We start from the raw sequence: 25,243 nt of genomic DNA on the forward strand, positions 1-25,243 counted from the left end.
AACCCCTTTTCTACTGCCCTAGAACTGGGGTGAGAACTCACTTTTCCCAGAGTAACATCCCCACTTTATGTAGGGCACTGGAGGAGGCGCAATGCAGTGGCAGCCCCTGGTCTTCACAAGTTGGCCCTCTCCGAGTGGGAGATCTTCCCTGTGAACAAATTGAGGATGAGGCTCTCGGGGCCCTAGCCTACTCTGCCTGGAGTATGCCCTCTCTGACTTAATAGTGGGGACTGAGTGAGGGAAGGGAGACACAGTTCTCTTGGCTGGGATAAGTCTTTTGCAACTTGGGATGCAGCTTTTCCCTCCTGGGGTGAAACCATAGTTCCTGATTGGTTGCTGAGCAGAGAGGGTGCTGTCTGGATTAAGAGTGCCGGGTAGACCTTCCCAAACATGGAGGTAGGATGGCAGGGTAAAGGAGCAGGTCTGTGCTAAAATGTCATAGACTCTTGCAATTCTTATCAAGATTTGTTTCTTCACTTGCTGTGCGCCCTTAAAACAATTTCCAGATACTTTACACGACTGTTTGCTAATCATTTTATCATTTTGCTTTGCTGAGGAGAAATCTAAACTCCTTGCACTGCTATTTCAGAAGTCCTGCTTTCCCTCTTACTATTTTCTACACTTTGTTTGTGGACTGCTTAGTGAAATTGTTATTCTAGGTAGAAAAGATGAATAAAAAGAGGCCTCCAACTATAGTGGGTGCATACTGTAGTGTAGAGGGATAGAGTAAAAAGTAATGACTGAGCATATGCTAATCGTCTGTTTACCTCATTAGCTAAAAAAATTTTAAGTAAACACAAAAAAATTAGTACCTTTTATTAATACTTTATAAAACATATACCAAAATAAATATTTTAAAACATTAAATAAATATAATATATCCTATATATAATTTTTATCACATTCAAATTCTTAGAGATATTCTTTTGGTTAACTGTAGAATTACATAATGTCTTAAATCATGAATAAAAATACAAATTTTTCTTTAAAATTTTATGATTTATAAAGTGCTTTTTTAAATGCATTTTTGTCATTTAAGCATCGTAACAGTACTCTAGATAGATAATAGTACTATTTCGTTAGTTTTATCATTGGGAATATTGGAGTCTTGTGTGATTAAAGAATTTTTCCAATGTTGTATAGTTAGTAACCATGGGAACCATTTTCAAACATAGATTCTTCAACTATAAAGTCTGTGTTCTTTCCTACCTCCTATTCTCTTCACATTGTGAAGTTTACTTCATTTCAATTTACTGGCACTGTGTAGTGTTTTAGGTACAAAGACAAAGTATAAGATCTGTCTAAATGAGTTTGAAGAAGGACAAGAAGATAAATAATACTGCAAAATGATACATGGAAAGACAATTATTTGTACTATGAACAAAAATAGGATGGAGGAAAGTAATAAATTATCCAGAGGAGTCAGCAAAGGAATTACATAGGAGAGGTGATGCTTATTCAGGGTTTTGAAGGCCAAATAAGAGCTACTTTGATAAATAGTGCAGAATAAGTATGTGTTAAGTTAGAAGTCCAGGATGTTTGAAAAGTTTGTTGGCGTTAAACAGCATAGTCTGTGTAAGGAGATACAGGTATTTCGAAATTTCAGATATATAAAGTTAAGGGAGTGTGGGGACAGTAGTGGGAGGTGAAGCTGAGGAAGTAAAAGTGGGTTCATAATTGTTTGGGTCAAGGTCAGCCTCCCTATATGAAAAGGATTTTTTGTTATGTTGTTGTTTTAAATTAAATGAAACCTTGTTATAGAAATGACATACATATAGAAATGGTATACAAAGTTATAGCTAAGTGTATACATGGCCAAGTTTACAAAATAAACCCCTGTCACTTTTTTTCTCTCACCTTTCTTACTGTGTGAAAATTATTGATAGCAAGGAATTTTATTCACTTAAATAAAGAGGTTGCCTAAATAAGGCCAGTTTTGTATCTTCCTTAGAATTTTATGGTGATTTCTACTAAAGTGGTACATTGATAATCTGGATGAAACTTTTACTGATGAAATGCTGACATTTTTATTGGAGTGTGACCTAGAGAATAAATATATAGGTAATGTAAAACGCCTTCAGTGGAAGAATTATCAAGACCTAAATTATAAATGTTACAGCAATAAGATGCTAACTATCATCTGCTTGAAAATGTGAATCTAGGAGTTTCTTTTTAATGTCAATTATTACCTTGTTTTTATGTTATTTGAATATTTTACTAAAACTAAAATATTATTACATTCATATTATTTAAAAATTGAGGTAATACAGAAGGGCAGTAGACAACAGTAAAATCTTCTTTACCCTAATCCCTAACTCCCCAGATCCCTTTCCACAGAGGTAAATTTCCTATGTGCTTATATGAGCACATATATCATAGGTTAATATAACAGCATAATAATATGGCCTTTATGTCTGTGTGCATAGACTCTGCACCCAGTTTCCTCTGCTGTTAACATCTAATGTTAGTATGGCACATTTATTATAATTAATGAACCAGTATTGATAACATTATTATGTATCCATAGTTTATTCAGATTTCCTTAGGTTTTTTTTTTTTTTTTTTTTAATATTTATTTACTTATTCAGCTACACTGGCTCTTAGTTGAGGCATGCGGGATCTAGTTCCCTGACAGGGATCAAACCCAGTGCCCTGCATTGGGAGCATGGAGTGTTAACCACTGGACCACCAGAGAAGTCCCAGATTTCCTTAGTTTTTACCTAATGTCTTTTTTCTCTTCCATGATCCTGTTTAAGCTACCATAGTGCATTTAGTTATTATGTCTCTTAGGCTCCTCTTGGCCCTGGCAATTTCTCAGACTTTCCTTGTTTTTGATGACCTTGACAGTTTTGAGGAATACTAAGTAGAGATTTTGTGGACTGCCTCACTATTGGAATTCATCTGATGTTTATCTCATAATAAACTAGGGCCATAGGTTATTTGGAAAAAGACCACAGAGTGCTATTTTCATCACATCATATCAAGGGTATGTGCTATCAATAAGATTTGCTATTAATCTTGATAACCTGGCTGACCTTGTATTTTTCAGTTTTCTCCACTGTAAAGTTGCTTTTTCCCCCCATTTCCATGCTGTATCCTTTGGAATGAAGTCACTATCCATAGCCCACACCTAAGAAGAGGGGAGTTATTTTCCTTAAGGGCAAAGTTGCTACATAAACTATGTGGATTTTTTTTGCGTGAAAGACTGTCTCTTCTCCCCCATTTATTAATCTATTATTTATTTATATTAGTGTGGACTCATGCATATTTATTTTATACTTTGGGTTATAATCTAATACTACTTTATTTTATTAATCAAATTGTTCCTGCTTTGGTTATTGGGAGCTCTTTGCAGTTAGCATCTATTCTCCTTTGACATACCCCCATTAATGTGGGCCTCAGTTTTGTTTTGGTTTGTGTTTTTGAGCATGTCTACTTTCTGGCATATAGATTATTTTAAATTTCTTTTCACAAATCTTCAATCATCTTTGTGTGTGTGCATGCACATATACATAAGCATACACATACGGAATTGTTTTCATAGACTTAATTCCTAGAAATGGCATTGCTGAGTCAAAGTGGGTGTCTGTTCATCTTCACTTTGGGATGAATATATTAGCCCATTGACTTCCCAAAAGATTGCAAGAGTTGGGACATTCACCAGAAGTGTATAATGGTGCATTTTGGACAGTGACACCGTTCCAATACTTAGTTGTCTCAGATTGAATTTTCCTTTCCAACTTGATATATAAGAAATGGTAGCTGATTGTTATTTTTATTGCATTTCTTTAATTATGAATGAGGTTGAGCATCTTTCTACATTTTTGTTTGCCACTTGTATGGCCATGTATTCGTGCCCCTTTCCATTTTTTTCTATTAGAATGTTAGTCTTTTGTTATTGACTTATAAGAGCCGTTTGCACTTTGTAAATTTTATTTATTTATTTATTTATTTATTTATTTGGGCTGTGTTGGGTCTTCGCTGCCACGTGCGGGCTTTCTGTAGTTGCATTGAGCAGGTGCTACTCTTCACTGTGGTGCACAGGCTTCTCATTGCGGTGGCTTCTCTTGTTGCAGAGCACGGGCTCTAGGTGTGTGGGCTTCAGTAGTTGTGGCTCGTGGGCTCTAGAGCGCAGGCTCACTAGTTGCAGCTCACGGGCTTAGCTGCTCCGCGGCATGTGGGATCTTCCCAGTCCAGGGATCGAACCCATGTCCCTTGTGTTAGCAGGTGGATTATTAACCACTGCGCCACCAGCAAAGTCCCATTTGCATTTTAAACAAAAACAAGTTAGTTCTTTGTCATGTGTAAGCAAAATTCTTTTCCAAATTGTCATATTTTTATTTGGTTTGTTCTGGTTTTTTTGAAAGTAGTATAAATGTTTTACATTTTTATGTAATCAGATTGGCATTATTTTCCTTATTAGCTTATAAATATTTTGCCCTACAGTGTTTGCAGACATCTTTTGTTCTGGTACATTTTTATGTAAATTTGGTATTTATTTTCTTTGAAGGTTTGAGATAAGGTTGAAGCTTGCCATAATCATTGTTGTATGCTAGGTTCTCATCTCTTTCCCCATTCCCTCTCTCAGTCTCCCAAGCAAAAGAATGTTTCTCTTTTTCCTAATCCACACCCACTTTACTGTTAGTATTATTTCCATCTTTAGCCAGCCTGGCACATTCATCAGAGAAAAGGCATCTACTTTGAAGGTTTTTCTGCTAGTGCAAGTTCCCTAAATCCAGTTCTGAGGAGAATCCAGGGCTATCATGATACTTTGTTGGATGTCTTTTTACTGGGTTCTCTTATATGCTGCTTTACATCCCATCAAATTTTTAGAATGCTAGCATGGTTCTACTTAAAACTGCAGCTTCAAGCAATTTTGTTTTCCTGACTTGAAAAATTATTTGGGGGTAAGAGCATCATAGTAAGTAGTGTCTGTCTTCCAATGGATGAAGTTATCACAGCTTTTGCTGTTTTTGTTAGGTGTGATCAAAATTTTGTCATTTAAACTTCTTCACTCAGTGAACAGTTTTAGATTGGAGTTCATAGAGGAGGGATTATCAGCAGTTAAAAAATAGTTTATTAATAAAAATAACTGAACCATTGAGAGAAATATTCCTGAAGTTGTACATCATGTAATTTGGAAGCCTAGTAACTGTTCTCTGAAATTAGTACTTTCTCATTATGTTAATAGACTGTTTTCAGTATCTCCATCTAAATGATACTCTTTATGTTGTATTTTTATACTTGGCTTTACAGTTCACTGCTAATCTGTGAATATTCAGGCATTCTGTTTGATAACTCAAAACAGAGATTACATTAAGGAAACAGCAGGCTTGAGATTTTCCAGAAAATTACAAGTGATAGAAATGCAGAATCCTGATCCTTCTTGAAATAATAGTATCCTCAGTCTCATGAATTATCTTTTACATAAACCTCCAGACAAAAGCTACTTTGGAAACGTGAAAATAGTAGTTTCTCTGCTGTGATGACATTTCCTAGGAATAGGCACTTCCCCCTCAGGGATTACACCTGAGACTGTTTAATTTACAGCAGAAGATCTGTAGGTTTAACAAGAGCATTTAAAGAATATGATGTTGAGCCCATTTATTTCAAATTGGTATTGGTGGTAGTATTACTTGTTAGTTTTCAGTCTTAGAACCATATATATATATATATATATATATATATATATATATATATATTTTTTTTTTTTTTTTTTTTTTTTTTTTTTTTTTGGTGGTACGTGGGCCTCTCACTGTTGTGGCCTCTCCAGTTGCGGAGCACAGGCTCCGGACGCACAGGCTCAGCAGCCATGGCTCACGGGCCCAGCCGCTCTGCGGCATGTGGGATCCTCCCGCACCGGGGCACAAACCCGCATCTCCTGCATTAGCAGGCGGACTCCCAACCACTGCGCCACCAGGGAAGCCCCGTATATATATTATTTTTAAGTGGATTTGATTTGAATACAAGCGCAGAGCCATGAAGTGAAGGGTTGTTCAAAGTGCCTTTGAGTATAGACACCTCCAGTGTCTCAGAAAATGAAGATAGTCAAAATGACAACTTTTAAACGTCAGAGAGACAGTTATACTTACAAAATGGACAGACCTCCTCTATGGTGCTAAAGCAAATTGACAAGTTGTTGATTAGTTAATGGAGTGAATAAATAAAATTTATTTGAGCAAAAAGATAAGCTTATATTAATCTGCAAAGTACTGCTCCAGATATAATTTGAGCCTCCATATTTCTCATAGTATAATAAATGAGAACATTTGACCTATCGCAGACATGGTTTCGATAACCTTCCTTCGATGTGTTTTGTTTTGTTAGTATTATGAATAAAATATACTGCCTAAAAATGGATATCATCAGTACATCAAATGAAGCCTGAACAAAGTAGAGTGGAATTATCTTTGTTGATCTGAGCACAATACTTCTACTGTAAACTAATATTGCGTCAAATTTTTTCATTAGCTGCATCTCGATGTTGATTCCTTTTGAGCTCTGTTCAGTTACACCTATCATTTATTTTCCAGATGAATTACTAAGTCTTAATCTGTCATTCTACATAATAAATTGATACTTTGATTTTAATCATGGGATTTTATATTTATCTTTGTTAAGTTTTATGTTCTGGGTTTGGCTTAGCATTCTAGACTACTAGAGTCCTTTAAATTCATATTTAGTCTTCCATTTTAAGCCATTCTTCCTAGGTTTGTGGCAATATTAGGTGGTTGTGTTAAAGTCAGAAAATTGTAAATTGACTGCCAGATTCATCCTCTGATGTGTTTTATTTTGCAAGCACCTTGTTAATTTTTTTTTTAATTATAATGCTTTTAGTTAAGTCTTGTACTATCTGATTTACCAACCACTGTCTCTTACTGCATTATACATTTTGGCTTCACACATTTACATTTGTTGTTTAGCCATTTGCTCTTGCATCTCCTAATAAAGGAAATCATTTACAATAATTTGATTGGGACAAGGGAAGAACAGAGTTTGTAGCCCTACAACTAGAAATCTCCCTTGAACTTAGTATTCATTTTTTAGTCTTTTTATTCTTCACTTTTGGTATGATTATTTAGCAAATGAATTAAATTACCATACACATCTCCAGGTCATTTATAAATATATGTGATTAACTTTGTCAAGTGATTTATTAAAATCAAGAAACCTTGTAATCAAATAATAGTTAAAAAAGAATAATTTTGGCATCTGTATTAATGACCCTTCCAAAACCCAAGACTTACCATCCTCGGGTTCTACTTACACAGCAACCCCTTCAACACCAGTTCAGCATTTTCTGTTTGTTTACTCTCTTTATCAGACCTCACCTTCACTTGGAACTAATTCTTACCTAAATCTTGATCTTTGAAATTTTCTTCTCTTAGCCCTCAGCATTGCTTTTGCTACCCTCAGTTTTATATGTAACCTATCTCTTATTTTACAAGAAATAGGGTCATCAGACATACATTCATTTTATTTATTCTTTCTAACACCTAATCACTTATTTTAGATGTACAGGGGGAAAAATGTGGTATCGTTTATTTTTAAAGATGATAAAAGTTAAAATTAAGTATTATATGCCAGGTAATATGCTTCAAGAGCTGTGTATGATTATTTCTAATAATCTCATGATAATCTTTTAAAGTAGGTATCATCATTAGCACTATTTTACAGGAAACTGTGGCTTCAAGAGGTTAAGTAACTTGCGTGTAGTTTGTGTGACTCATGCTAACCTTGCCTCTTAATTACTACACGGTATAACTCCTATGTGTTCTTGTTTTCCTGTTCTTGTGATGTTCTAGAACCTTGTTTCATCAGTTGTCCCTTTTCTTTTGTTTCTTAAAACTTTTGTCTTTATCCAGTCAGCATACAACTAAATTTGGGTCTCGTAGCCACTAAAAACTACAAACAAAAAGCACATTTAAAATTTTTCTTTGAGGGGCTTCCCCGGTGGCGCAGTGGTTGAGAGCCCACCTGCCAATGCAGGGGACATGGGTTCGTGCCCCGGTCTGGGAGGATCCCACATGCCGCGGAGCCGCTGGGCCCGTGAGCCATCGCCGCTGGGCCTGCGCGTCCGGAGCCTGTGCTCCGCAACGGGAGAGGCCACAGCAGTGAGAGGCCCGCGTACCGCAAAAAAAAAAAAAAAAAAAAAAAATTTCTTTGACTTTTGTTTCCCCTCAAGTTACCAGCTCCCAGCTCTCTCCTTACTTTCACCACTAGAGATTTTGTAAGAACAAACTAAATTAACTGCCTCCTATTTCTTACCTGCCATCTGCTCACTCATGAACTCAGTACAGGTTGGTTGCCATTGGCACCATGGTCTGAAACTGCTCTTTCCAAGACCGTCACTGAACCATGGTATACCAGATCCAACAGCCTTTTCAATCCCATCCTTCCTGCCATTGAAACACTTTGCTGTTCCACATCTCATCATTATTGAAACTCAACTTTGGATCTTTCGATGCTAGTATTTCCTTGCTCTTTTATGCCTCTTAGTTCTCATTGCTGAGTTGTTTCCTAATGTCTTAAGGGAAGTTTCATTCTTAATTTTCAAGGATCTTATACTCAGTCCTTTCCTCACTCTCTTACTGTATATACTCTTCTTAGGTGAGTGATTCTCGTTCTTACAGTTTCAGCTATTGCCTAAATCTCTAGCTGTGCTCTACTCTTGTTTTCTGAGTATGACTTGACCAACCACCTATGTATTTCCAACGACCTATGGAACAAAGCTACCTAAAATGTTCTGATATTCATTAAATAAAAGTTCAACTTTTTCCCTCACACCTTTTTGCTCTTTTTACGTTCCTTTTCTCATTACCTGCCTAGTTGCCCAGATTTAGAGACTGTTAAATTAATCCAAACTTCTTTGTTTCTCAGGTTCTCTATTACTCTCTTGTTTAGCTAGCCAATATACCTGTCTCCCATCTCCTTTTTTAAAATTCCTTATTACCTATGCTCTAGTCTAGGCCTTGGATTCTTGTAGGAGGTTTCCAGCTACTCACACTGCTTTCATTATTATCTTCCCAACTTCCCCCTCTGCCTGTAAGTCCAGGCTAGTGGATACTAGCCTGGACTTACAGGCAGAGGTCCCAGCATATATATGAATTTGGGAGTCATCAGTGTATAGTAGTATTGAGCCATTAGACTGGATGAGTGGGCTTACACAAAGAACAGAGGTCTGAGGCCTCAGCCTTAGGATCCTCTTTTCCTTAAGAGATAAAGGAGAATAGAAGGAACCAGAAATAGAGAGCCAGAAGAGCTGTCTTTAAGGTAGGATGAAAACCAGAAGAGTATAGTGTTCTAAAACCCAAGTGAAGCAAGTGTTTCAAAGAAGGGAACGTGATCGACTGTCAGATGGTAGTGCGAAGTCAAGTATAAGAGAGGGAAAGATGATGCCTGAAAATTAGCATTGAATACAGCAACAAGGAGATTATTGATCTTGATGAATAATTCTTGTGGAGTAGTGGTGGTGAAATTCTATTGGGGTAAGTTTAAGAGAGAATGAGAAGAGCCAGGTATTGGAGAAAGTCAGTTTAGATATCTCTTGAAGAATTTCGCTGTTAAAGGGGACAGAAAATAGGATGGTGGTGATTAGTGCGATTAGAGATTTTTTTAACGATGGGAGAAATAACAGGTTTATGTGGTGATTGTAATGCTCTCACAGAGAGAGAATAATCGACAGAGAAAACTTACTGAAGCAATGAGTGTGAATAGGAAAAGCAGAGTAGTTTGTTTACATGCAGCAGAGTTTGCCTTAGAAAGGAGCTTGGTAAGCTTATCTCTAGTTAGAGTAGTGAAGGGAAAGCATTTGGGGATAGATGCTGGTAAATGGGTACATGTAGTGATACAAGCAAGGTATCAGCTGAGGGTGAGGATGGGAGAGGAGTTTAAAAACAGGCCTTTGCTATTGTTTACTGACTCCCTTGTTAGAGAGTGAGGGTAATGTTAGACCATGGAATTTAAGCTGGATATGAGGGAAGAGAGGAGAACATGAAAGACTGAGGGAAAGTGAAAAGGTAGTAGCGTCAATGGCATGCTGCCTCACTAAACTGTTTCCTGAGATCTGCTCTGTTCTTTGACCTCGCATCTTTTTTTTTTTTTTTTTAATTTATTTTTGGCTGTATTGTGTCTTCATTGCTGCGTGTGGGCTTTCTCTAGTTGCAGTGAGTGGGGGCTACTCTTTGTTACAGTGTGCGGGCTTTTCATTGTCATGTCTTCCCTTGTTGTGGAGCACGGGCTCTAGGCACGCAGGCTTCAGTAGTTGTGGCACCTGGGCTCAGTAGTTGTGGCTCACGGGCTCTAGAGTGCAGGCTTGGTAGTTGTGGCACATGGACTTAGTTGCTCTGCAGCATGTGGGATCTTCCTGGACCAGGGCTCGAACCCGTGTCCCCTGCATTGGCAGGCAGATTCTTAACCACTGCGCCATCAGGGAAGCCCGACCTCACATCTTGAATACAGTTTTCTCTCTGCCTGAAATGCCCCTTTCATACTCAATTTAGATGACGTGTCTTTTACCTGCACCCTTACTTCCTTACTTCCTCTGCAATGACTACTGACATATAGAAAATGCTCAATATATGCTGAAAATTGAAATTCTTCACTTTAGTTTGGCAGGTAAGATGATTTCAAACTGGGAAGATTGTGAAGTTTTACCTGCAGATTTTCCTACTCAGTAGCCAGTTCTAGACTTGAACACAGTGATTCTCAACTTTGTGTTCTCTACTTCAGTTTGCTTATCTGATATTATTCACATGAACAGGGTGAGGGTATGTGAATGGATGTTTAAACATATGACCTGCAGTAAACTTGTGAGTATGGTAACTCGCTGCCTTATAAGTTATTCTTTTTTTTTTTCAGTTAATTGTAGAAGACAAGTGGTTATTTTACTAATTATAGACTAATTAACTAATATAACTAATCAAATAACCATAGAATCTTTTTTAAGGAGAAATTTTGAAGTCCAACTTTTCATGCTATAGGAAGAAACGGAAGCCTAGAGAGATTAAATGACTTGCATACATCAGTTAGCAGAGCTAGGGCTAGAAATGCACATTTCTTAGCTCCCGGTTCAATACTTATTTTACTACCATGACACCTTTCCTGATAGGATATAAAGGCAATGATTCTCAAACTAGAAAATATGAAGTTTTGTGACAGGTAATATCCTCTAAAATAATATAACCAAAATAACAGTTTAAATGTGACTAGGAATCTTAAAAGTCTTGAAATGGCTGTGTTTTTGCCATGAAATTGTTTGTTAAAAATATGTGGTAGACTTGATTTTACTATTATGGTTATATTCTGAATTAACTTTTTATAATTAAAATTGAACACATGAATCTTTTCTTTAAAAATCTGAATAAGTGAATGTATAGAGAATTTACTCTAATTGGAATATTTAAAGACTAGTTCCTAATCTTGTTTTTTTGGCTTGTTTGTTTTTAATAAACTCTTTCAGAAAGATGAGGTCTATCTTAATCTGGTGCTGGACTATGTTCCGGAAACAGTATACAGAGTTGCCAGACACTATAGTCGAGCCAAACAGACGCTCCCTGTGATCTATGTTAAGGTATGTAAAAATGGAGCAATTTCCCAGTTTAGTTATTATGAACAAGGGAGAGTGCTGGGTGTATTTTAACTATATTATTACTTCTCATTCTGAGGGGGGAAAGCTGCAAAGTAGGTATTGCTAGAGTTTCATTAAATTTTTGTACAGTTTTAAAGCGTGAAGTCTTTTTAAACTCTCATGATGTGGGTATTAAAGATACTTGTCATCTTTCTGACAAATGAACTTTTTCACAGACAATTATGGGTTTTAATTTTGCTACCTATAGCACCTTTTAATTTAATTTCTTTTAACCCTTATTGTGCCACAGGCTGAAATAGGAGCAAGCATATCCTATAAAATTGTAAAAATATGGTTATAAATATTACCAAATACAATGTTTCATTGCCATTTATAGATACAGTGTATCCGTAGCTGAAGTTTAAACTTTTCATAATATTAAATATGCACAGACTCTATTAAGGTGTTATTTAATTTTTGGTACCTGATGTCAGTGTCATCTTTTTTATTTGATATAACTCATATTAGAGTGGCTTGCAATTTATCCAACATAATTATGACTGAAGTTGTGGTAGATGATTAGAAACAGATTATTATTTGTTTAACTATGACATTTTGAAAATTAACTAGGAGTTAAGTTTAAAAGTTCAGCTTTCTAAGTATAATTTTTTGCATTTTACCTTTTATACACATAGCTCTAGAAAATAAAATGGCATTGATTCTGAATATTTTGAGTATTGAAGTTTTTACTTTATAGTTTTAAGCTTTATAGTAATAAAATGAATTTTGCTGATGGGATTACTTTAGTGGTGTTAATATGTTCCTCTGTCCTCAGTATTTCCTGTAAATTGGTGGTTCAGTATATTTTTGTAGGAATCAAGACCACTTCATACATAGATGGTACCTTATGTCAGTGCTTTTCACCAAGATACTGGTATCTTTGATTTGAATCATTTCAAAAGTTATTTTCATGGTATATAACTTTGGGGTAGAGGTCAGAAGGTGAGGAGTCAGAAAAATTTATAAGTGAACCAGAACACTGACCTTGGAACAAATAGAAGGTTTAAGATATACTCACTTTCTTCACAAAGACTGTCTCTTCGGCAGTCAAGAGTCTAATTCTTTCTTCCACAGAGACCCAGTTTCTCAGTGTATGTTGTTTTGTAAATAAAATTAAAATAAATATTCTTTTAAATTGATGTCAGTAGTCACCTAGGATCTGTTTTTAAATGGCATTTTGAAATCTACTTAATTCTACAGGATATTAACAGGAAGGGTGGTGTTGCTATTAATAGATTTACTGATGTCTTGATAGATCGTTGATAACAGATTTTCTCAGTTCACTTGTGAGTTTTCCCAGACCTCTGTATCAATAACCTCTGGCCCTGACAAAGGATGATGAACTTAAAAAACAGAAGACCTGGCTTCTGGTCTAAACATTGTTACTTGTTAGTCACATGATTTGGAATACCCCTCTGAGTTTTAAAATCTGTGTTTAGGGGAAAAAAACAGGTTTGTGGTGAGATGTTAGTAAAATAAAAATTATAAAAGCACATTGTAAATTTTCCTTTTTTAAGTTATTCAAAGATGGTACAAATATAACATTGGTTAACTAAACTATAATTAGCTAATGGATAGAGAAATGACATAAAACTTGTTTAAGAAAGACTGAGTGCAAATAATCCCCAGCTTTTCACTATTCTTTTCTGGAAATCTGTTACTTTGTTTCCTGTGTAAGAACTCTGAATTGTTTGGGGTAGAAAGTAAGTATTCAATTAATTTTTACTCTTTATTCCAGTTGTATATGTATCAGCTGTTCCGAAGTTTAGCCTATATCCATTCCTTTGGAATCTGCCATCGGGATATTAAACCACAGAACCTCTTGTTGGATCCTGATACAGCTGTCTTAAAACTCTGTGACTTTGGAAGGTAAGCTAGCTCTCTTTTCTTCTCCCTTCCTTCCCTCCTCTCCAACCCCACCCTCCCACCCTGTATAGTCTTTTCATTACCTTTTGTTACCCTTACTCAGGGACTATAAACTAGTGCAGTTTCTTGTGAGGGTAGTTTCAGTAACTGCTGTTAGAATTTTAGTTTTTCATCCAGCAATTTAACTCCTAGGAACTGTTCCCTTACAAATACTCACACATTTACAAAATATTGTATATACCAGGATTTTTATCATAGAATTGTATATAAATGTCTGGCAGTAGGAAGATTACTAGATAAATTATGGTACATCATAAATATAAGCTGTTAAAAAAAGAAAGGGGTAGCTCTCTGTGAATGGAAAAGGAATGATCTCTAAGAAGTATTAAATTCAAAAAAGCAAGGTCAAGACTCTATATAGTATGTTCCCTTTTGTATTCTAAAAACACAGAGAGTATAGGCATATGTACACATGTGCATAGCTTATTTTTGGAATGATATAAATTCATAATATTGATTGCTCCTAGGAGCAAGTCCCATTTGTTTTTTGTTTTTTGGTTTTTTGTTTTTTGTTTTTTTGGTTTTATTTCTGTTACTCTAGGAGGTGGGTCAAAAAAGATCTTGCTGTGGTTTATGTCAAAGAGTGTTTTTTCTATGTTTTCCTCTAAGACTTTTATAGTGTCTGGTCTTACCTTTAGGTCTTTAATCCATTTTGAGTTTATTTCTGTGTATGGTGTGAGGGAGTGTTCTAATTTCATTCTTTTACATTTAGCTGTCCAGTTTTCCCAGCACCACTTATTGGAGAGGCTGTCTTTTCTCCATTGTATGTTCTTGCCTTCTTTGTCATAAGTTAGGTGCCCATATGTGTGTGGGTTTATCTCTGGGCATTCTATCCTGTGCCATTGATCTATATTTCTGCATTTGTGCCAGTACTATACTGTCTTGATTACTGTAGCTTTGTGGTGTAGTTTGAAGTCAGGGAATCTGATTCCTTCAACTCCATTTTTCTTTGTCAAGATTGCTTTGGCTATTCGGGGTCTTTTGAGTTTCCATATGAATTGTAAAATTTTTTCTTCTAATTCTGTGAAGAATACCATTGGTAGTTTGATAGGGATTGCATTGAATCTATAGATTGCTTTGGGTATTATAGTCATTTTCACAATATTGATTCTTCCAATATGGTATTCTTCCAACATGGTATTTTTCTCCATCTGTTTATGTCATCTTTGATTTCTTTAATCATTGTTTTATAGTTTTTTGAGTACAAGTCTTTCGCCTCCTTAAGCAGTTTTATTCCTAGGTATTTTATTCTTTTTGTTGCAATGGTAAATGGGAGTGTTTCCTTAATTTCTTGTTCTGATTTTTCGTTGTTGGTGTATAGGAATGCCAGAGATTTCTGTGCATTAATTTTGTATCCTGCTACTTTACCAAATTCACTGGTTAGCTCTATTGGTTTTCTGGTGGCATCTTTAGGATTTTCTACATATAGTGTATGTCATCTGCAAACAGTGACAGTTTTACTTCTTCTTTTCCAATTTGTATTACTTTATTTCTTTTTCTTCTCTAATTGCTGTGGCTAGGACTTCCAAAACTATGCTGAATAAGAGTGGCGAGAGTGGGCATCCTTGTCTTGTCCCTGATCTTAGTGAAAATGCTTTCAGTTTTTCACCATTGAGCAGGATGCTTGCTGTGGATTTGTCATATATAGCCTTTATTATGTTGAGGAACTTTCCCTCTATACCCATTTTCTGGAGAGCTTTTATCATAAATGTGTGTTGATTTTTGTCAAAAGCTTTCTGCATCTATGGAGATGATCATATGGTTTTTATTCCTTAATTTGTTAATGTGGTGCATCACATTGATTGATTTGTATATATTGAAGAATCCTTGCATCCCTGGGATAAGTCCCTTGATCATGGTATATGAGCTGCTTAATGTGCTGTTGGACTCTGTATGCTAGTATTTTGTTCAGGATTTTTGCATCTGTGTTCATCAGTGATATTGGTCTATAATTTTCTTTTTCTGTGATGTCTTTTTCTGGTTTTGGTGACAGTGTGATGGTGGCTTTGTAGAATGAATTTGGGAGTGTTTCTCCCTCTGCAATTTTTTGAAAGAGTTTGAGAAGGATAGGTGTTAGTTCTTCTCTAAACGTTTGATAGAATTCGCCTGTGAAGCCATCTGGTCCTGAACTTTTGTTTGTTGGAAGATTTTTAATTATGGTTTCAATTTCACTGCTTGTTATAGGTCTGTTTATATTTTCTACTTCTTCCTGGTTCAGTCTTGGAAAATTGTACCTTTCTAAGAATTCATCTATTTCTTCATGGTTGTCCATTTTATTGGCATATAGTTGTTTGTAGTAGTCTCTTATAATCCTTTATATTTCTGCAGTGTCAGTTGTGATTTATCCTTTTTCATTTCTATTTTTATTGATTTGTGTCCTCTCCCTTTTTTTTGTGATGAGTCTGGCTAAGGATTTATCAATTTTGTTTATCTTCTCAAAGAACCAGCTTTTAGTTTTATTGATCTTTGCTATAGATTTCTTCATTTCTATTTCATTTATTTCTGCTCTGATCTTTATGATTTCTTTCCTTCTACTGACTTTGGGTTTTCTTTGGTCTTCTTTCTCTAGTTGTTTTAAGTGTAGGGTTAGATTGTTTATTTGAGATTATTTTTGTTTCTTGAGGTGAGGTTGAATTGCTATAAACTTCCCTCTTAGAACTGCTTTTGCTGCGTCCCATAGGTCTTGGGTCATAATGTTTTCATTGTCATTTGTTTCTATGTATTTTTAAATTTCTTCTTTGATTTCTTCAGTGATCTCTTGGTTATTTAGTAGCACACTGTTTAGCCTCTATGTATTTGTGGTTTTTTACAGTTTTTTTCCTGTAATTGATTTCCAGTCTCATAGCGTTGTGGTCAGAAAAGATGCCTGATACGATTTCAATTTTCTTAAATATTCTGAGGCTTGATTTGTGACCCAAGATGTTATCTATACTGGAGACTGTTCCATGTGCAGTTGAGAAGAAAATGTATTCTGCCACTTTTGTCTGCAATGTTCTATAAATATCAGTTAGATCTATCTGGTCTATTGTGTCATTTAAAGCTTGTGTTTCCTTATTTATTTTCTGTTTGGATGATCTGTCCATGGGTGTAAGTGGGGTGTTAAAGTCCCCTACTGTTATTGCGTTACTGTCCGTTTCTCCTTTCATGGTTGTTAGCATTTGCCTTATGTATTGAGGTGCTCCTATGTTGGGTGCATAAACATTTATAATTGTTATATCTTCTTCTTGGATTGATCCTTTGATCACTAAGTAGTGTCCCTCCTTATCTCTTGTAACTGTCTTTATTTTAAAGTCTATTTTATCTGATATGAGTATTGCTACTCCAGCTTTCTTTTGATTTCTATTTGCATGGAATATCTTTTTCCATACCTTCACTTTCAGTCTGTATGTGTCCCTAGGTCTGAAGTGGGTCTCTTGTAGACAGCATATATATGTGTCTGTTTTGTATCCATAGCCAGTCTATGTCTTTTGTTTGGAGCATTTAATCCATTTAAGTTAGTTATCGATATGTATGTTCCCATTACCATATCTTAATTGTTTGGGGTTTGTTTTTGTGGGGTTTTTTCTTCTCTTGTGTCTCCACTTAGAGAAGTTTCTTTAGCATTTGTTGTAAAGCTGGTTTGGTGGTGCTGAATTCTTTTAGCTTTTGCTTGTCTGAAAAGCTTTTGACTTCTCCATCGAATCTGAATGAGATCCCTGCTGGGTAGAGTACTCTTGGTTGTAGGTTCTTCTCTTTCATCACTTTAAGTATATCCTGCCACTCCCTTCTGGCCTGCAGAGTTTCCGCTGAAAAATCAGCTGATCACGTTATGGGGATTCCTTTGTATGTTATTTTCTGTTTTTCTCTTGCTGCTTTTAATATTTTTTCTTTGAATTTAATTTTTGTTAGTTTGATTAATATGTGTCTTGGTGTGTTTTTCCTAGGGTTTATCCTGTATGGGACTCTGTGCTTCCTGCACTTGGGTGACTGTTTCCTTTCCCATGTTAGGGAAGTTTTCAACTATAATCACTTCAAATATTTTCTCAGACCCTTTCTTTTTCTCTTCTTCTTCTGGGACCCCCCATAATTCGAATGTTGGTGCATTTAGTGTTGTCCCAGAGGTCTCTGAGATTGTCTTCAATCTTTTCATTCTTTTTTCTTTATTCTGCTCCTCAGCAATTATTTCCACCATTTTGTCTTCCAGTTCACTTATTCGTTTTTCTGCCTCAGTTATTCTGTTATCGATTCCTTCTAGTGTATTTTTCATTTCAGTTATTGTGTTGTTCATCTCTGTTTGTTTGTTCTTTAGTTCTTCTAGATCTTTGTTAAACATTTCTTGTATATTCTCAATCCATGCCTCCATTCTATTTCTGAGATTCTGGATCATCTTTACTATCATTACTCTGAATTCTTTTTCAGGTAGATTGCCTATTTCCTCTTCATTTATTTGGTCTTTTAGGTTTTTCCCTTGCTCCTTCATCTGTGACATATTTTTTTGCCATGTCATTTTTTTTTTTTTTTTTTTCCCTAATGAGTGGAATTGTGTTTCTGACTTACTGGTTGTTTGACCTGAGGCTTCCAACCCTGGAGTTTGTAGGCTATTGGGTAGAACTGGGTCTTGGTGCTGAGATGAGGAAACTCCGTGAGATCTCACTCCAATGAACATTCCCTGAGGTCTGAGGTTCTTTGTTAGTCCAGTGGTTCAGACTTGGAGCTCCCACCGCAGGAATTCTGGCCCAACCCTGGGTTTGTGAACTAAGGTTCCGCAAGTTGCCTGGGGCAGCAAAAAAAAAAAAAAGACAAAGTAAAAAATAAACAGATATGTTAGGAAAAATATAAAAATAAAAGTATAGATGAATCAACAGCCAGGAGGCACATCAATACCATAATAGTAAAGAAGAGGAGGAGGGAAAAGAAAAAAGAAAAAAAAAGGTGTGGGGGAGGCCTTGGCTGTGGAGGGCAAGGCCTAAGCAAGGGTGTGGTTTAGGTGGTGGGCAGGGCCAATGCTCAGGACTGACAGGGCTGGAAAAGGCCGTGGGGGCTGTGGGGGGTGGGGCTTAGGCTGAAGGAACCGAAGGGACCCAGGTTTGCCCCCGCCAGCCCTGGTCTCAGAGGGCGGGGGACCTCACAGGGGAGCCCAGCAATCTTCCTGGGCTGTAGAGGGTGGGGCAGTTGCCCTGTGCTCCTCTCCCTCTCCTCCGGAGGGGCCCTCCCGCCTGCCTCTCCTGTTCTCCCCTAGGCCTCCTTCCTATGCCCCCAAGGACCCAGGAGACCTGGAGGAGGCTTTGGAGGGCAGGATATCAGTCTGGGAGCTCAGCAGCCTGCCCGGGGCCCCAGTGGGTGGGGCAGTCACCCTCTGCTTCTCTCCTGTCCCTCCTTGGATGGCTCCTCCCGCCTGCCACTCCTCATCTCCCTGGCCTCCTTCTTATGCCCCCAGACCCCACATGTCCTGGCTGGGGCTCTGGAGGCAGGGTACTGGCTTGAGAGCTCAGCAGGCTCCCCAGCCCAAGTGGGCCATGCGATCACCCTCTGCTCCTCTCCTCTTCCCAGAGAGTCCCTCCTGCCTGCCTCTCCTGATCTCCCCGACCTCAGGGGCACAGATCCTATCTGACCTCCACTTCTCCTCCCCCCTCAGTCCCCCTACTTCCTACCAGTTCACTTTGGGGTTCCTAGTAGCTCCTTGGGCATTAGTGTTCCCCACCAGCGGCCGGCAGGCACACCAGTTTTTGGGGAGAAGTTAACTCTGTGTCTTCCCACACCACCATCTTGACTCCGCCTAGTTCACTTTTAATAGCTGTGATAACAAAGCTGCGCTTTTTTGTTTTTAACGGCTAGTTTGAGCAAGTAGAGTTTGGGATACACTTTGAAGGTAGCTCCATCAAGTGGCATTTCTAATATTACCTTCTTTATCAGTGAATTTTCTGACTAAATAATTGGAATCCGTCTTGTTAATTTAGAAAATTCTTTGTAAGGTAGAAAGGTTTTATCAGTTTTGCTGAAAAAGTGTCTTCATGCAGCCTAAAAACAGGGATTAATGTTTATTAATTTATGAAATGGCTGCTGTATGTCAAACCTTGGTAAGAATGTTAAAAAATAAACTGCCTCCCAACTTCAAAACTTGTGATGAAGGAAGACCAGGTTATGATCAGACTTATCATTGACGAGAAATAAATGGAAGAAAAGAAAGCTCAAACTGAAACCTTTGTGACTACTTTCATCTATCTCTACTCTGATTTTCCCTTACCTTTACCTAAAAATTTTTTATACCTTTTCTTGTTACTTACTTTTTTATTGTTTTGATTTTGACATTTGTATTTATTTCCTGTATTTATCTTTCCTATTATTGTATGTCAAAATGGTTAGCTTCTATAGCAGTTTGTTTATTTTAGTGTGTCTTCAAGTTATCTGGAGAGGTACTTTGAAAGAAACTAATTTTAATATTTAAAATACATGCCACAAAGTATTTGGAAAGGAAAGTTGGATTAATAGAATGTGTGATTTAATTTACGACAGCAGAATTAGAATTCATGGACTGTGAATTATCTCTGCCGTACAGGAAAGGGCCTTTTATTAATGGATAATGAATGCTTAGACAGTTAATAAATTGACCAAATGGTGGAAAAACATAAAGTAGATTGGATCTGCAAGCTTTGGGATACTCAGTCTGAGTCAGAAGTCAAATTTTAAGAGAGTGGCCAATTTCTTACCTTTTTAAGAAACATATTGGGTAAGCAGTATTCATTCTTATATTATAATCTATTACTGTGCTTTTTGGTGAGGGGAAGTACCTCTCATTTTTCTGCCCTTTCTTCTTTGTATTTTAAAGGTAGAATTCAGGGAACAAGAGCAGAAGAAATTCAACATTTATCATTTTGTGATTTTTTAAAAATCTTTTTCCTCAGGTGACAGTTAATAAATGGATTCTTTAAAAGTTACTGTTCTTTTTTCAGAGTGATATGTTAAAATTATAAGTTTGTTTTGTCAGAGATAGTTATGGTTTATATTTTCTTTTTCTTATATATTGCATGATTGGAATTATGGGAATCTTAGATAAACATTGTGTTGTGAATGATAGCAGTTTACAATAGCAGTGATACAGTTTAGATTTAATTTAAAGAATTCCTGCTTTTGATTTTTTTATTAGTGCAAAGCAGCTGGTCCGAGGAGAACCCAATGTTTCGTATATCTGTTCTCGGTACTATAGGGCACCAGAGTTGATCTTTGGAGCCACTGATTATACCTCTAGTATAGGTAAGTAATGGACCTGAATATAATGGCTTGTAATTATTTATTACATCTTGTTTTTAGTAATTTAGTATTACTGATCTGTTCTTAAATATAAATATGCCTTGAATTATATTTCTTCTTAAAGATTGATATGCAAAAATATATAGAATTTAAGATATATTTACTATTCTACTTTTACGTTTCTTATAAGCTACTCCTTTGTGATTGTGTGATTTCTTTAGGATTACAGTTATTTTTAACTTAAAATTTTAAATAAATTCTAAGTATACCTTTTCCCTTAAAAATAAATTCCCTGAAATATTCCCTTCTGAGCTTGATCGCCAGTTGGAGAATTTGCATCCATTAAGTTTATTATTAAAGTGGTAGGATAACCATATTACTGACACTCTTGCTGTACTGTCTCAGTTGGTTATTTAAGTCAGCTCAAAAGGAACAATCTGATTTTTTTCATTAGTAGTTTGGATAAACCCACCAATTCTGTATAGTTTGTCACAAAAGATCTTTAATGATAGAAGGAATTGAATAGAGGCAGTTTGCTTCATTCTTCATTGACCTGCTCTTCTACCTCATTTTAGCCCACTAGTAGTAGTGCACATACAGAATATGATCAGTTAGACATGAATAGGAAGCTAAGAAAGGAGCAACCTTAGGGTGGCATGCAGGTGGAGGTCAGCTTTATTTTATTGTTATATATTGCTTCTGAAGAGAATTCCTTAGTCCCAAAGCATACAAATACCAAACAAACAAACAAAAAAATAAATGCGGTTTGCCTCTTTTATTTATTTATTTTTAATTTATTTATTTTATGTTTGGCTGCATTGGGTCTTCATTGCTGCATGTGGGCTTTCTTTAGCTGCAGAGAGTGGGGGCTACTCTTCCTTACAGTGCATGTGCTTCTCATTGCGGTGGCTTCTCTTGTTGTGGAGCATGGGTTTGGTGCGTGGGCTTCAGCAGTTGTGTCACGTGGGCTCAGTAGTTGTGGCTCGCTGGCTCTAGAACGCAGTCTCAGTAGTTGCTCCGCGGCATGTGGGATCTTCCTGGCCCAGGGTTCGAACCCATGTCTCCTGTATTGACAGGCAGTTTCTTAACCATTGCGCCTCCGGGGAAGTCATGGTTTGCTTCTTTTAAAAAAGTCATGTCCAAAAAAAAAAAAAAAAGTCATGTCCATATTATCTGACATATTAAGGCATGTTTAACATAAACCTTTAACCCTCTTAAGAGTATATTACTTCTATAAATGTCCATGTGCCTAGCAGTTCTTTGGGAATACTTCTCACAAAAAAAGGGCCAGTGTAATCTGTTTCCTCTACTAGGATCAATTTTCTGGATATTATGAGTACCTGCTTTCCAGTAGCCTCCTTTGCATGACTAAAACCAGATTCTGACGTTCTAGGTGTAAGACTCACCATAGGCCACTGATTCAGCTGGGACCTTTTGAACCCTAACAAGCCTAGATTTGGCTTTTCCTTTTAGATTTAGGACACTTGCTTCTTAAGACTCTGGAAGATTTATAAATAATCAAAAATAAATATATTTAAAAGTGTTCTAATACAAGTATATTTTGGAAATATATTTAACAATGGTATTAAAAGTGAACGAGTAGCTGGACAAAATCAACTTGAATTTCTTAAATGAATTTTCTGTCATTATTTTTCCAAGCCAGTAGAATGTAGTCATTGGAACAGGGATTTCCAATTCTTCTTTTTTTAAATTTAATTTTTATTTTATATTGGAATATAGTTGACTTACAGTGTTGTGTTAGTTTCCAGTTCCTCTCGTTAGTGCATCTTACCACATCAGACTGATTAAATTATTTGTTGTCCCCATGCCATTCACCATTCTTCTCCTTCCCTACTGGTAGATGGAAAGCCCAGCAATGATTTATGTTCATCTCCCTAAAACACTTGTTTGATGATTCATACAAAACCCAGGAATCCAGAAACTGAAAATTAGCTTTTTCTTGCAAGAAGTCTTAGGTAGTGGGCTCTAAATAGAGTGCCCATATAATTTATCTTTTCATTTGGTAATACTTTTAAGAGAGAAAGGGGATGCTGTTCGTAATTATCCCAGGACAGTCATCTAGACCAGGACTATCGTGGGTAAGCCAGGATGTACGCTTTATTTATTTTTTTAGTAAATTTATTTATAAATTATTAAAATTTATTAAATTATTTTTTAAAGTTTTCTCTCAAGATTGAAGTTTCTGCTTTAACTTAAAAGTGAATTATGTTTTATAATTTGTAAAATAAAATGTATTCTTCTATCTTTACATTTTTAAAATATTCATATATTTAAGTACATTTTTCTGTCATTCATATTACAAGACAAAAGTTAACCATTTAAAGTATTAAAATTTTTTTCTCAGAAATTTCCATTGGCTTAAAACCCTGTAGATAGGAGATTAAACCCTTGCTTTTTGCTACTCTGTATAAGTACCTGCCAATGTGAAGAGATTGTATCACTTTGACTTATTTTTAAGTATAATAAGTAAATAATCATGTGCTATGTTTTCATTCTATAATCCCTATCTTGGTTGTTGAAGACTTGAACATCTGGTATTTGATAATTAAATAGATATTACCCTTTATTAGAATATTCTTATTGTCCTGTTTCCTGTTTAGTAAGTTTAACACAATTTTAAAATGCATTAAGGATAGTTTGATGAGTTTTTTCCCTCTTTTGGATTATACAATCTTTTCCTTGTAATATTTCTCTGACCAAAGTAAATTTAGAAAATGTATACAGTTTAATGCAACTTAAGCTAAGTATTAATAAGCTTTTGTTTTCTTTTCAGATGTATGGTCTGCAGGCTGTGTGTTGGCTGAGCTGTTGCTAGGACAACCAATATTTCCAGGGGACAGTGGTGTGGATCAATTGGTAGAAATAATCAAGGTGAGAAGATTGGATCAGAATTTTTGAACTGGAAAGAATCTTATTGCTGTTCTCTAAGAATCCATATCTCTCACACACTCATGAAAAACTGAGGAAATGGAGAACGTGATCTAAGATCACATAGCAAGTTCAGCTGCGGAAAAAGTATAAGAACCCAGCTTTTGCTTTCTAATTGACTTATTCTTTTGTTACGTGATACTAGAAAAGCTATTTTGGCTATCTGATGCAAGAAAGGGATATATCTGTTATTTAAAGTACTTAAAAGCAATAGATCAGGGCTTCCCTGGTGGCGCAGTGGTTGAGAGTCCACCTGCCGATGCAGGAGACACAGGTTCGTGCCCCTGTCCGGAAAGATCCCACATGCTGTGGAGCGGCTAGGCCCATGAGCCATGGCCGCTGAGCCTGCGCGTCCGGAGCCTGCACTCTGTAACGGGAGAGGCCACAACAGTGAGAGGCCCGCGTACTGCAAAAAAAAAAAAAAATCAATAGATCACTAAAATGTATATAAACTGAATAAAAACCCAAGCTATGTCTATTTTTGCTCACCATGTGCTCTCTGCTCATAATACTCTGCTGAGCACATAGGAGATGCTTGTATTTAGTCAATAATTAAATATTTATAAAATGAAAAAGTGAGTATGTATGACTAGACCACTTGATAGAAGCAGAATTTTTACTTATAATTTAAGGAAATTTTTACTTATAAATTTACTTATAATTTTATTTATTAGGTCTGTCAACACCTTTATTAATAACATCAGATCCAAAGTATTATTATTTTGGAATTCGTACTGTCTCTTAAGAACAGCAGCACTGACATTTTAAAGTTCTTAATATTTGAGATCTTAAATAAGTTCTCACACCCCCCTTTAGTAATATCTAGTGTCTCTGTATTTAGACCACTAGATTGGTTGATTCTAAGGTTATAGTTTGTCCAAAGCAACAACACCTACTGTCTATTAGGCTTTATTCTTGATTTTCCAAATGTTTCACAGAAGTGGAAAATTGAAAATCTCCTTAGAGATTATGTAATCCAATTCTCCATCCAATGAAAGAACCATCTTAGTTACATTACTGACATATGATTTTTCAGTATTTTCTTGAATACTTCCAGCATCAGATCGCTACTTTGGAATGCAGCCTGTTTTGTATCTGGACAGCTTGAATTTAGTTTTTATTGTGCTGAGCCTCAGTAGCTTATTTATTTATTTATTTTAAAAATGTTTGGGCTTCCCTGGTGGCGCAGTGGTTGAGAATCCGCCTGCCGATGCAGGAGACACGGGTTCGTGCCCTGGTCCGGGAAGATCCCACATGCCGCGGAGCGGGTGGGCCCGTGAGCCATGGCCGCTGAGCCTGCGCATCCGGAGCCTGTGCTTCGCAACGGGAGAGGCCACAACAGTGAGAGGCCCGCATATCACAAAAAAAAAAAAAAAAAAAAAATGTTTGTATTTTATATTGGAGTATAGTTGATTAACAATGTTGTATTAGTTTCAGGTATACAGCAACGTGATTCAGTTATACGTATACATTATCTATTTTTCTAAATCTTTTCCCATGTAGATCATTACG

At 36.4% G+C, this 25,243-nt stretch overlaps 1 protein-coding gene across 2 annotated transcripts in view; it reads left to right on the forward strand.

Annotated features, from left to right (window-relative positions):
- Nucleotides 1–25,243, forward strand: part of GSK3B (glycogen synthase kinase 3 beta) — a 206,149-nt gene that overhangs the window by 117,458 nt on the left and 63,448 nt on the right. For both annotated transcript variants that reach the window (XM_059064749.2, XM_059064750.2), the window contains exons 4-7: nucleotides 11,462–11,572; nucleotides 13,368–13,498; nucleotides 20,679–20,785; nucleotides 23,577–23,674. In XM_059064749.2, coding sequence (XP_058920732.1) covers nucleotides 11,462–11,572; nucleotides 13,368–13,498; nucleotides 20,679–20,785; nucleotides 23,577–23,674 — 447 coding nt within the window. The remainder of the gene's footprint in view (nucleotides 1–11,461; nucleotides 11,573–13,367; nucleotides 13,499–20,678; nucleotides 20,786–23,576; nucleotides 23,675–25,243) is intronic.

The sequence above is a fragment of the Kogia breviceps genome, chromosome 5 (genome assembly GCF_026419965.1).
Source record: "Kogia breviceps isolate mKogBre1 chromosome 5, mKogBre1 haplotype 1, whole genome shotgun sequence".
Classification (NCBI taxonomy): Eukaryota; Metazoa; Chordata; class Mammalia; order Artiodactyla; family Physeteridae; genus Kogia; species Kogia breviceps.